Source organism: Balaenoptera physalus (assembly GCF_965194825.1).
Source record: "Balaenoptera physalus genome assembly, chromosome: 17".
Classification (NCBI taxonomy): Eukaryota; Metazoa; Chordata; class Mammalia; order Artiodactyla; family Balaenopteridae; genus Balaenoptera; species Balaenoptera physalus.
In genome coordinates, this window is record NC_138895.1 from 13,501,637 (window position 1) to 13,515,006 (window position 13,370).

Sequence of the window (13,370 nt, forward strand, 5' to 3'; positions counted from 1 at the left end):
CCACCTTCACTTTATTCACCAATAAACATAATCACACTGTGGACTTTTTTCTTCTCACTCAGTTCCTCTCCTTTTCTAAGGTCTAGAATATTGAAATTCTGATCCCAGAAAACCTCTTTTCCTCTTCTCGCCCTATTTTTTCACTCCTGATGAACCTGTTCTTTGCCTTTACTTATTACAGTTTCCAGACTTCCCCTGGGCTTCTTACAATTTCATTGAACTCTCTAGCTGGGCATGGTTAATTACTCCACTGAATTTCTCACCAGACCCTTTTTCTAGTCCTTTTCAGCTTTTGTTTTGCTAATTCTCAATCCCTAGTCCAGTTTCTCTGTTTTCTCCCTCACAAGGTAGGTGGAGAAAGTGTGTGTTGGAAATTCATCCTAATCTCTGTGGTGCTTCTCCATTACCAGTGGTGCCCTGGGCTCCTTTTTCTAGACCTTCACTTACGGAACCTTTCTCATTCTCTTCTGGTCCTGCCCCTCACTTCACCACTGTCTCCATAATCATCGTGGGTAGTTAGCCCATCACCTCCTCTGCTTACATCGCAATCCTGACTTGTCTCCTTCTAGCTCAGGAAGAAATGCTGCTCGTCTTTTACACTTGGTGTGGTTTGATCCCATTTGTTGCTGTCTTCTCTAGGACCCTGTTTCCTTAGTAAACCTCCCCCCAACCCCACCTTGCATCTTGCGTTTTGGACACCAAAATGTCCAAGCACTGCTTTCCTGTAGCACTTCCTTCTCGTGATCCTATTATATACCGTCTTCTTTTTCTTCTTCCTTTCGGTTTAGAACTCAAAAGAGAATCTATGTATGTTGCTTCTATATCCTCAACCACTTTCAGTCTGGTTCTTGCCTCTGCCAGGCTGTGAAACCTTTGTTCTTGAAGGTCACCAATGACAGCAGGCCTGATCTCCTTTTTTGTTTTTCTTTCCCCTAGGATCCCACGTTCAGCCTCTCAGCAGCATTTAACCTAGCTGACAATCCATTCTGGTTAACTCTCGCTTTCTGGCTCCTATGACCTTACATGCTCCAGCTTTTCAGCACAGAGTTGAAAGTGCAGGTGCTTTAGGGCTTGGGCTATATCTGATCCCAGCACCTGCCGTGACTCTCTTTGCCTCAGTCTTCCCTTTGAAAAAGGGATCATAATACTTACTGCATAGGGTTGTTGCGAAAATTGAATAACGTGCTCAGGATATATTAGATGTTATTGTTGTGCATTTTTACACCCCAAAGTGCCTAGTATGCAGTTTTTTTAGCCTAACATGCTTTTAATAATTAATTAATAAATGAATGAATTTTCATAGAAGACTCTTTCTGTACTTTTCTCCCTGAAATTTATATGATCCAGCCTGACATAACACCATTTTATTATTTTAAAAATTTCCTACTCAAATGATACCACTTTTTAATGCTATTTTTGCCAGGACAAGTTAGAGATAGAATTATGTGACAATGACAATTAAATAACTCTGCTGTTTCCCAGGCCCCCCTTGCTTCAGTTGGGGACAGAAGGCAGGCTGTGGCTTCACTGTCCCTCTGAGTTAGATTCACTGGACCTGCAAATAGTAGTCATAGTAGCCAAAGTCAGAGACAATATTTGCTAACACTTACATCATAGTGATATGACAGCCTCACTTCTATGGTAACAGGTTGTTCTTGGTAAATATAATACTATGACTGTGCCTTGATACCAAGCTGAAAAGGTGAACTGAGAGTAAGATTTTAAAAAATTAATGTTGTTAGGTTTTTAATATATATTGTTGGCATTAACTGGTAATGTGATTTTTTAAAATACTACATTTCCCCTTTCAAGGTGGCTCTATTAAAAAACAGTTGTAAAAAGGTCAGCATGAGACCAATGATCATGAACTTAAGAAAAAACCTCTGATACTTAAGACACTACCATTACTAGGATAAACATATGATAAACAGTGTTAATTAACAAACCAAGCATTTCTGCTGAAGGCTGAAGAAAGTGAGTGGTTAGGAATATAATGATGGGTAAATTAAAGAAATCAAGGAGAAATTTGCTACCTCACTAACAAGTATAATCAGATGTCACTATGTATACATATATATGTAATGTGTGTATATACCTTCATATGCATGCGTAGACATTCACAGAGTACTAACCACTATACGATCACGGCAAGCTCCTGGAACACCGCTAGACATTCAGAAATATATGATTTCTCACTAGATTTTTCAAGTCATATAGTCAGTGAATTTTAGAGTTTGAAAGGCCATGAGAAATGATCTAGTCCAATTCCTCATTTAACAGTTATGGAAACTGAAGCCCAGGACTAATATCTTTGTCAGGATTACATCTAACTAGTGGCAGAATGAAGACTAGAATCCATTTCTCCTGGTTCTTTGTCCAAGTTCTTTCCATATACCGGGTTGCTCTTTACTTCATATGAAATAAGAAATATTTTAATTACCTTTCAAGGGGAAATTCAGTTGAAGGTGTTATTATGTAAGAAACAGAATTTCATAACAAGAATGGTAGAGGGAAGGGGTAAAAGGGAAGCTCTTTCAAGGGCTCAAACATTACAGCATTATCTTCTCAAGGCCCATTTCTACCTTTGCAGTAGTTACAACTGCTTAAGGAGCCCATTTTGGTACTTTGTACTGTCATAAGATCTCAATTCAACCTTGCAGTCTTTACTACATGCTTAGAATATTCTCTGCTTAGGATTTTTTCAATTGGTACAGTGATTTCTCTCAAGCAGGGTAAAACTAATCAGACATAAACTCCCTCCATCTTCCTTGGCTAATTTGGTAGTCAAAATTTTCACTTTATGGGGGGACACATTTTCTGGGGTTTTTGAGGGAGGTCGTTACACAGGATATTGGTTCAAGAGATGATTCCAACACAGCATCCACAGGAAACTTACACAATGTGCTGGAAGCAGGCCCGTATCGATACTGTACGCCGTATACCGACTGAAGTGCATTCACAGCTTTATAAGCCGCAGATTCCTGTGAGGTTCAATGGAGAAATTTTATCACTTATATCATTGCATTGAAACCTTTAGAAACACTGACACGTTGTCTGAGCATTACCAGTCATCAATTTGGAGAACACTAGGCACATTGGTGAATAGCTATATTTAATAATAATAATGCTACTCTTTGTCACATGCTGCATTTTTTTTTTAAATGTATGTCTGTATTATTTTAAATATTTATTTATTTATTTATTTTTGGCTGTGTTGGGTCTTCGTTTCTGTGCGAGGGCTTTCTCTAGTTGCGGCAAGCGGGGGCCACTCTTCATTGCGGTGCGCGGGCCTCTCACTATCGCGGCCTCTCTTGTTGCGGAGCACAGGCTCCAGTCGCGCAGGCTCAGTAGTTGTGGCTCACGGGCCCAGTTGCTCCGCGGCACGTGGGATCCTCCCAGACCAGGGCTCGAACCCGTGTCCCCTGCATCGGCAGGCAGATTCTCAACCACTGCGCCACCAGGGAAGCCCCACATGCTGCATTTTGCAATATGTTTTAGAACACATTATTTCCCTTGATTAATTCTCACAATGAGCCAGTGATCAGTAATATTTCCATATACAGACGAGAAAAGGAAGGCCCAGAGAGGTTCAGTGGTCAGGCTGGGGTTACACAGCAAGGAGTGGCTATGTTGGGATAAATACATCTTCTGAGGCTGATTTAGTGTTCTGTCCTCTTCACTTTAGTTCAGAGACACCCATTTCTATCAATTACAAGATGCTTGACAGGGCAGGGCCCAAGTCAGTCTTGCTCATAGCTACAAATATAGTATTTAGCAATGTGCCTGTATATAACAGATACTTAATCACTATTTCTTGCATGAATGTTGAATAAGCATAGATCTGCAACAGTATCAAGTTAATCTTATTGATCTTTAAGTACATACATCTTTAAGTGGCTAGGTTCAAGGTATTTAAAACCCATTTGGATCAATTCAGAAACGCTTTAATTCAGTAAGAATGACTCCTGTTGCTCTGTGTGTTTATCCCTTGTGGGAATGGAAACACTTTCAGAATGCTTCGTGACTTCTAAGGTTACACAGGCTTCTGGCAGAGCTCAGCCAGGTGCGGCTAAGACTTAGAAATTCTGAGGTGGAACTTCCTACCAATGCCAAAAAGCAGGAAAAATAAACACCTTCAAAATACTAAAAGGCGAATATTCTAAGATGAGCTAGAATGGTACGGACTACCCTTGAAAACATTTTCAAATGGTATAAAAGCACTAGTTTCAGCAAGGAGTTAGAGAAGTATTGTATGACCAGTGAGAGGAAAAGAAGTGTGTTGAAACCAGTATACAACTCTCCCATTTCCAGTTGCCTGTGAATAATTTAATCCATCAGTTGAAGCACTCCGGGCAACGTGGTGCTGTGTGCTGGACCTGGCTTCAGCGGGCGGTCCTCTCTCACCTCAGGGATGCAGAAAGCCGCATTTGCAGCAAATGCCACACTGGGTGGCTATTCAGGAACCAGGCTCCAGAACCTGGCAGACATTTATGAATTGATCTCACTGATGATGACATTCTCCTTGCAGGATCCGACAGAAAAGGAATGTAAACACCATAATGAGGTATCTTAATGGAGAATGTGCTAAGATTTTTAACATCTTCTCCAATGGCCTCAGCAATATTCCCATGGTAAGGGCAGAAATTTCTACATTTGCACGATTATTGCATTCTGCTGGTGAGGAGACCTTTGTTCCTCATTATTTCAGATGACTAAACCCAAGAAAAATAATCTACTGAGGAAAAAAAAAGATAACCACTCTGCCTATTTTCACAAAACATATGCATAGTTTTAGCCTTTTGGGCTCACTGGACTTCTGCCAGTGAGGTGCAGGTGCATGTTGATAAGAGGTTTAGACATGATCTTTCCACAAAGAGTAGAAGCTTCATAAAATTTTCTAAGAATTATTTTCCAGGATGGCACCTATTTAAAAGAGTTTAAGTGATTCTTCCTTTTGTCCATTCCTTCTTTTTTCCATTTGTCCAGAAGGACCCAGGTCTCCCTTATTGGACCTCAGCTAAGTAAGGAGTATATTTTTTATCTAAATATTTTCATATTTAAAGCAACTTAGTGACCGAAATATCTTAGCAGAAACACAGACTCCTACATATTGATGGAATGTTTTTGAACAAGTTGAACAGAACTTAATGGTTTCTGGTTAACATTCAGAGACTTATCTATTTTCTGAGAATTGTAATCTTGGTTTTAGCGATTTAGCTTATCTGCAACCCGCTAACAGGATTTCTCAATGGGGTCACCACTGACAGTTTGGACTAAATCATTCTTTGCTGTGGAAGGCTGTCCTGTGCAATGTAGGATATTTCACAGCATCCTTGGCCTCTACCCACTAGATGCCAATAACATCCCCCCACCCCCGTTGTGGCCATCAAAAAATGTCTCCAACATTGTCAGTGTCCCTTGGGAGGGAAATTCATCATTGGTTGTGAACCACTGACCCACTGTTTATACCACATCCTGCAATCCAAGACACAAGGAAAATAACTCCTGATGGGAAGATAAATTCAAAATATGGAGAATATTCTCATGTGGTAGTTTCAATATATTGCATATTCTATATAATCTGTTGTGAGAATACAAACAGACGCTGTGTCCAATTTAGAAAAGGCTGAACATCTGCATATAGAAACATTGCGGTACAAGGTGATTAGGTTGCCAGGTCAATAACACCAAGAATGAGAAGCCTATTTGATCCACTGAGGAGCTGAAGAATAGCACCATCAAATATCACTCCCACCTTTACAATATTTCTCAAGAGAGAGAATTTGCTCAGAATTCTTGCATGAAATGCTAAGAACAAAGTTCCTCTTTTGGACAGAATGCAAGCCTTCCCCCAGGCCACCTTCTGACCTCCTCAGGTTCCTCATTCTTCCCGGGTCCTGGCCATCTAGATCAGGAATTCCTGCAACCCCAAGCAACTGGTGCAGGATTTGGAGTCTGAGGTATAGGGACAGAGAGGATGCTTCTTTTATAAAAAAGCTTTTAAATTCAAGCATAAAATACATACAGAAGAGTATACAGATTTTAAGTTTATAGTTCAATGAGTGATCACAAGTTGTATGCAGTCATCCAGAACCAGCAACCAGCCAAGGAATAGAAAATCAACAGCGACCCCAAAGCCCGCCTGTGCCCCTTCCCAGTCACTCCTCCCTCCCTCTTCCTTGCTTCTAACACTATGTATTAGTTTGGCCTGGTCTTGAACTTTATAGGCCTTCAGATGATACAGGCTCTGAACCAGACTCACTTTACTGAGGAATTAGTCCCTATAGTGGATAGCCCGTTGGGTTTCTGAGATGAGGTGAGGAAGGAACTCTGCTCTTTGACTTTCAGGTAATCTCATGCCTGAAAGGCTGTTCATTCTTAGCGCTAATTTGTCAGATGCATGCCCAGAGACTTAGCAGCATTAAGCAAATAGCGTTTCTAAATTAAAACTTGCTTTTAATTAATGAGTCAGACCATAATTTACAAACAGTTATTTACTCAATAAAGTTAATTACAGCCCTGCATATGTGACCGAAGCTGTAATACTAATCAACTCCATCCTGACATTTTCCAAATAACCTGTGGTAAGAATGTAAATATGTTTGAAATGATTGCATTTGTGAAGCAGCATGCACAGTGGTTAAAAGCAACAATGCTAGAGCTAGATTTGGGGTGAATCCTGGCTATGACACTTAGTAGCTCTGTATTCTTAGTATAATGACTTAACATCTTTAAGTTTCAGTTTCCTCATCTGTAAAATGGGGATAATAATTGTTACTGCATATGATTATGAAAAATAAATGAGATTATATATATATGAAATGCTTATTAGAACAAACACAATGTGTTTGCTATTATCATTACTACATAGAACCATCTTAGCATTAGAAAAGGATGAAGCCTGACACACACATCCAGCTTCAAGTACTTACCACACAGCTAAAATTGGGGATTGTTGCATATTTGTAAGAATAGGGATACAGCAACATCTGAGCATACGCATGAAAAGAGAGGTAAGCCCTGATGTGCTTTTTGTGTTTTCGGAGGAAGTTAGCTACAGCTTTCACTTCTGGCTCAGATTCTGGGAAAGGTCCACAGTACGTATCATCACAAGGGTGCATGGAAGCTCCTTCATCTGCAAATTAGAAAAGAAAATGGGGTGAAGGGGTGGGCAGGCAAGAAGCAAGAAACACAAATCGGCGTTGTTAAACTGATTTTTCTTTTATTTCTGTAAACATACGGTATTATTAAGCAGTTCATCTAACTTCTCATTTAAAGAAATCAATACTGAAAAATCCAAGATAGTTCAGGCCTCCATGAATAATGGGAGGGCAGCCTGAATAGGAACTAGGTGCTGCTTGTTTAAGCCTGCATAAACCACTCTAAAGGGAGGGCTCTATCAGTTGGAGAACTAATTCTACGTGATCCCCCCAGAGCAGGAAAGGCCTCCTGTTTATACACTCCATGACACTTGCACTTTCCCACCATAACACTCAACACACTTGTAATTAGTGTCAAAATTTACTCATTTAACATGCAACCAATATTTACACTGATCTGGGTGCCTGGGATACACTGGAAGACAACACAGGAAGAAATCCTTGCTCTAACAGAGCCTACATTCAATCTGGATTCTTTGTTAGACTCTAATGCTCTGTGAAGTCAGGGACTGTGTCTTTCCTGCTGGGCACCTGACAACTAGAACAAGTATGGCAAGTGTTCAACAAATATTTGTTGAATAAATGAATGTCAGATCCAAAGGAAAGGCTAGACCTCTGTACAGGTGTCTGGTAAGATACAAATATTGATATATCAAGAACAGGGAGGCAAGACAGAAATAATTCCACCGAACATGCCATACCAATTTCTATTATATTTTTAGATCAGCTATATGCAAACTGGCTTTGTGAAACCCGAGGCCTCTCCAGTTATCTTAGGGGTCAGTTCAGTTAAGAAGTCCTCAAAACTAAATAATTTTCAAATTAAAAATGTATACAGGTCTATGAAGGGGAGGAAGGAAAATAAGATTCACTATAACAATCACACAGTATTAAGTTCTAAGAAATTTTGTAAATAATGACATTTTTCATAGTGATTTGCCATTCTGAGTCCTTACAATCTCTCCCATGCCCCTGGAACACTGTAACTCTTTCGATAAACAAATGGAAAATGTTTGGTGAGTCTGTGACATAGTCTAATACTTCTGAAAATGAAAAGACAACTAAGATCAGGCTAACTCTTGAGGATGTTAAATCTTATTGATGCCATAGGAGAGTCTGGATGGGGAACTTACAGCAATTGTGGTTTTCCTCCTTTGAGTCTAATTCTGGAGATGCCTCAAAAGCAAGTGGGATATGGATAGAACTCAGAACTTAATATAAAAACTGTAGCTGATACTCCTGAAGGAATAGGAAAAATAAAGAGACATTTGAGGAACACTGATGTAAAGCACTGGAAAGGAGAGATCACAAATAGAGCAACTAATTCCAGAGGGAGCAGAAGTAATGAGCCAGAGAAACAAGAACTCACAATAATCTTAATAAATATTCTCAAGGGCATATAGGAGGGCACTGGAAACATTAAACAGGGACAAGAAGTTATAAAAAAGAACCAATGAGATATAATGGAAATAAAAAACTTAATTCATGGGTTGAGTGAATACAGTTGATGCGTGAATTGATGAGATGGAGTGGGTTTTGAAATGTTCCCAGAAGGCATTAAGAAGGGACAAAGAATTGGAAAAATGAGAAAAAAAAAAATTAAAGGCTATGAAAAACAGAATAATTGTCAACATCTGATTAATACGGGTTCTAAAAGAGAAAAAACTTAAATATTTGAAGAACTGCTAACTGAAATTGTGCCACGATTAAAGAAAGATTGAACAGGTACCGACATGAGAGAGAAAAGGGAAAATAGCAACACTTTGACACAGTAAAGTGAAATGTAGGAACAGGAACCAATTCCAGAGAGAAAGAAGCAGGCCATCTATATAGGAATGAGAATTAGATTCACATCTGACGTTTTAAATAGCAACACTAGAGTAATATTTTCAAAGTACTTTTGAAAAAAGGAAATGAGTCTAGACTTTTGTACCTAGCTGAACTCTTATTGAAATGTGAGAATGAAATAAAGATGTCATAGTTATTGTGGCATATTTTTATTGGTTATTTTTTTATTTTCAATTTTTTTTTTCACTTAGAGGTTTTATATTTCACATCATACAAAATTTAAAAGTTTTAAAAGGATTTTATTTTTAATTCTCATAAGTTTTGCCAGGCTGTTTACTAAGTTTGTTACTGTTTACACTCCCACGAGCAATGTAGAAGAGTACCATTTCTCCTCAATACCTGCCAACAATACCCTGAAAGTGTATCACCTTTTGATTTTTGCCAGTTTGATGGCAAAATTTAATTTGCCTTTCTACTAAAAGTATGTTTGAGCATTGATTCATAGGTTAACTTTGGATTGGACTCCTCTCTGAATTGCTTAATCATGTCCTTAGCTCATGTTATTCTCTCTTGGGCTGTTTATCTTTTTTCTTACCCATGTATAAAAGAGCTTTGTATAGATGTTTGTCATCTGCATTGCATTTTATTCTCATATTTATAATTTTTCTATTCAATTGTTTATTATAACTTTTATCATTTTAGACATTTTAAATTTTATATAATTACTATGTCTTTTTCAATGCCTTTGGGTTTCCTCTCTTGGTGAAGGAAGTTTTCCCTATTCTAAAGGATTATAGGTTATTTATAGGTTTTCTTCTAAGAATGTTATCATTTTATTTTACTTTTTTCCATCTAAGTCTTTAATCCTTCTGGATTTATTTTTGTAAATATGTAATGTAGTTATACCTTCAGTTTTTCTATAGTGATAGCCAATTCTATCAGCATCATTTATTAAATATTCTATCATTTTCCCACTGAATTGAAACACCACCTTGGTCATATATTAGAGTCAACTGCATTTGTAGATCTATTCCTGGATTCTCTGTTTTGCTGGTTTATTTGTCTATCTCCCTACTGTCACCCTATCAATCTATAGCAGCATTAAGGTATGCTCGATATCAGACAAGTTCCCCTTACTAGTATTCTTATTTCAGTTTTATTGGTTTTTAGGGTCTATTTACTTTTCCATATAAATTTTATGATCATTTTATCAATTCCCCAACAGAAAACAAGTGAAAAACCCTGTTGAGATCCTAATTGGAATTGCATTAAACTTAATACTGATTTGGGGAGGATATTATTATACTGAGTAACACAATCCAAGGACATGTTACACCATTCCATTTGCTCAGATGGCGTTTTATATTCTTCACTAATATTTTATCATTTTTTCTTTAGTATGTCTTCTTTATTATTGCTATTATTATTATTATTATTATTTTAAACATCTTTATTGGAGTATAATTGCTTTACAATAGTGTGTTAGTTTCTGCTGTATAACAAAGTGAATCAGCTATACATACACATATATCCCCATATCTCCTCCCTCTTGCATCTCCCTCACACCCTCCCTATCCCACCCCTCTAGGTGGTCACAAAGCACCGAGCTGATCTCTCTGTGCTATGTGGCTGCTTCCCACTAGCTATCTATTTTACATTTGGTAGTGTATATATGTCCATGCCACTCTCTCACTTCATCCCAGCTTACCTTTCCCACTCCCCGTGTCCTCAAGTCCATTCTCTACATCTGTGTCTTTATTCCTGTCCTGCCCCTAGGTTCTTCAGAACCATTATTTTTTTTTTTAGATTCCATATATGTGTGTTAGCATACAGTATTTGTTTTTCTCTTTCTGACTTACTTCACTCTATATGACAGACTCTAGGTCCATCCACCTCACTACAAATAACTCAATTTCGTTTCTTTTTATGGCTGAGTAATATTCCATTGTATATATGTGCCACATCTTCTTTATCCGTTCATCTGTCAGTGGACACTTAGGTTGCTTCCATGTCCTGGCTATTGTAAATAGAGCTGCAGTGAACATTGTGGTACATGACTCTTTTTGAATTATGGTTTTCTCAGGGTATATGCCAAGTAGTGGGATTGCTGTGTCATATGGTAGTTCTATTTTTAGTTTTTTAAGGACCCTCCATCCTGTTCTCCATAGTGGCTGTATCAATTTACATTCCTACCAACAGTGCAAGAGGGTTCCCTTTTCTCCACACCCTCTCCAGCATTAATTGTTTGTAGATTTTTTGATGATGGCCATTCTGACTGGTGTGAGGTGATACCTCATTGTAGTTTTGATTTGCATTTCTCTAATGATTAGTGATGTTGAGCATCCTTTCATGTGTTTGTTGGCCATCTGTATATCTTCTTTGGAGAAATGTCTATTTAGGTTTTCTGCCCATTTTTGGATTGGGTTGATTGATTGATTGATTGGTTATTTATTTATTTATTTATTTATTTATTTATGGCTGTGTTGGGTCTTCGTTTCTGTGCGAGGGCTTTCTCTAGTTGCGACAAGTGGGGGCCACTCTTCATCGCGGTGTGCGGGCCTCTCATTATTGTGGCCTCTCTTGTTGCGGAGCACCGGCTCAGTAATTGTGGCTCACGGGCCTAGTTGCTCCATGGCATGTGGGATCTTCCCAGACCAGGGCTCAAACCCGTGTCCCCTGCATTGGCAGGCAGATTCTCAACCACTGCGCCACTAGGGAAGCCCTGTTTGTTTTTTTGATACTGAGCTGCATGAGCTGCTTGTATATTTTGGAGATTAGTCCTTTGTCAGTTGTTTCATTTGCAAATATTTTCTCCCATTCTGAGAGTTGTCTTTTCATCTTGTTTATGGTTTCCTTTGCTTGCAAAAGCTTTTAAGTTTCACTAGGTTCCATTTGCTTATTTTTGTTTTTATTTCCATTTCTCTAGGAGGTGTGTCAAAAAGGAACTTGCTGTGACTTGTGTCAGAGAGTGTTCTGCCTATGTTTTCTGCTAAGAGTTTTATAGTATCTGGCCTTACATTTAGGCTTTTAATCCATTTTGAGTTTATTTTTGTTTATGGTGTTAGGGAGTGTTCTAATTTCATTCTTCTGCATGTAGCTGTCCAGTTTTCCCAGCACCACTTATTGAAGAGGCTGTCTTTTCTCCATTGCGTATTCTTGCCTCCTTTATCAAAAATAAGGTGACCACATGTGTGTGGCTTTATCTCTGGGCTTTCTGTCCTGTTCCATTGATCTGTATTTCTGTTTTTGTGCCAGTACCAAACTGTCTTGATTACTGTAGCTTTGTAGTATAGTCTGAAATCTGGAAGCCTGATTCCTCCAGCTCCATTTTTCTTTCTCAAGATTGCTTTGGCTATTTGGGGTCTTTTTTGTTTCCATACAAATTGTGAAATTTTTTGTTCTAGTTCTGTGAAAGATGCCATTGGTAGTTTGATAGGTATTGCATTGAATCTGTAGATTGCTTTGGGTGGTATAGTCATTTTCACAGTGTTGATTCTTCCAATCTAAGAACATGGTATATCTCTCCATCTGTTTGTATCATCTTTAATTTTTTTCATCAGTGTCTTATAGTTTTCTGCATATAGGTCTTTTGTCTCCTTAGGTAGGTTTATTCCTAGGTATTTTATACTTTTTGTTGCAATGGTAAATGGGAGTGTTTCCTTAATTTCTCTTTCAGATTTTTCATCATTAGTGTATAGGAATGCAAGAGATTTCTGTGCATTAATTTTGTATCCTGCTACTTTATCAAATTCATTGATTAGCTCTAGTAGTTTTTTGGTAGCTTCTTTAGGATTCTCTATGTATAGTATCATGTCATCTGCAAACAGTGACAGCTTTACTTCTTCTTTTCCGATTTGGATTCCTTTTATTTCTTTGTCTTCTCTGATTGCTGTGGCTAAAACTTCCAAAACTATGTTGAATTAATAGTGGTGAGAGTGGACAACCTTGTCTTGTTCCTGATCTTAGTGGAAATGGTTTCAGTTTTTCACCATTGAGAATGATGTTGGCTGTGGGTTTCTCATATATGGCCTTTATTATGTTGAGGTAAGTTCCCTCTATGCCTACTTTCTGGAGGGTTTTTATTGTAAATGGGTGTTGAATTTTGCCAAAAGCTTTTTTGGCATCTATTGAGATGATCATATGGTTTTTCTCCATCAGTTTGTTAATATGGTTTATCACATTGATTGATTTGCATATGTTGAAGAAGCCTTGCATTCCTGGGATAAACCCCACTTGATCATGGTGTCTGATCCTTTTAATGTGCTGTTGGATTCTGTTTGCTAGTATTTTGTTGAGGATTTTTGCATCTATGTTCATCAGTGATATTGGCCTGTAGTTTTCCTTTTTGTTACATCTTTGTCTGGTTTTGGTATCAGGGTGATGGTGGCCTCATAAAATGAGTTTGGGAGTGTTCCTTCCTCT

General features: G+C 38.3%; 1 protein-coding gene across 1 annotated transcript in view; it reads right to left on the reverse strand.

The window, feature by feature from the left end:
• The window catches only part of CPA6 (carboxypeptidase A6), a 285,604-nt gene that overhangs the window by 8,241 nt on the left and 263,993 nt on the right, over window positions 1–13,370 (reverse strand). The window contains exons 9-10 of the mRNA XM_082433701.1: window positions 6,933–7,135; window positions 2,897–2,981 (exon numbers count right to left, since the gene is read on the reverse strand). Of these exons, the coding sequence (XP_082289827.1) occupies window positions 2,897–2,981; window positions 6,933–7,135 (288 nt within the window). The remainder of the gene's footprint in view (window positions 1–2,896; window positions 2,982–6,932; window positions 7,136–13,370) is intronic.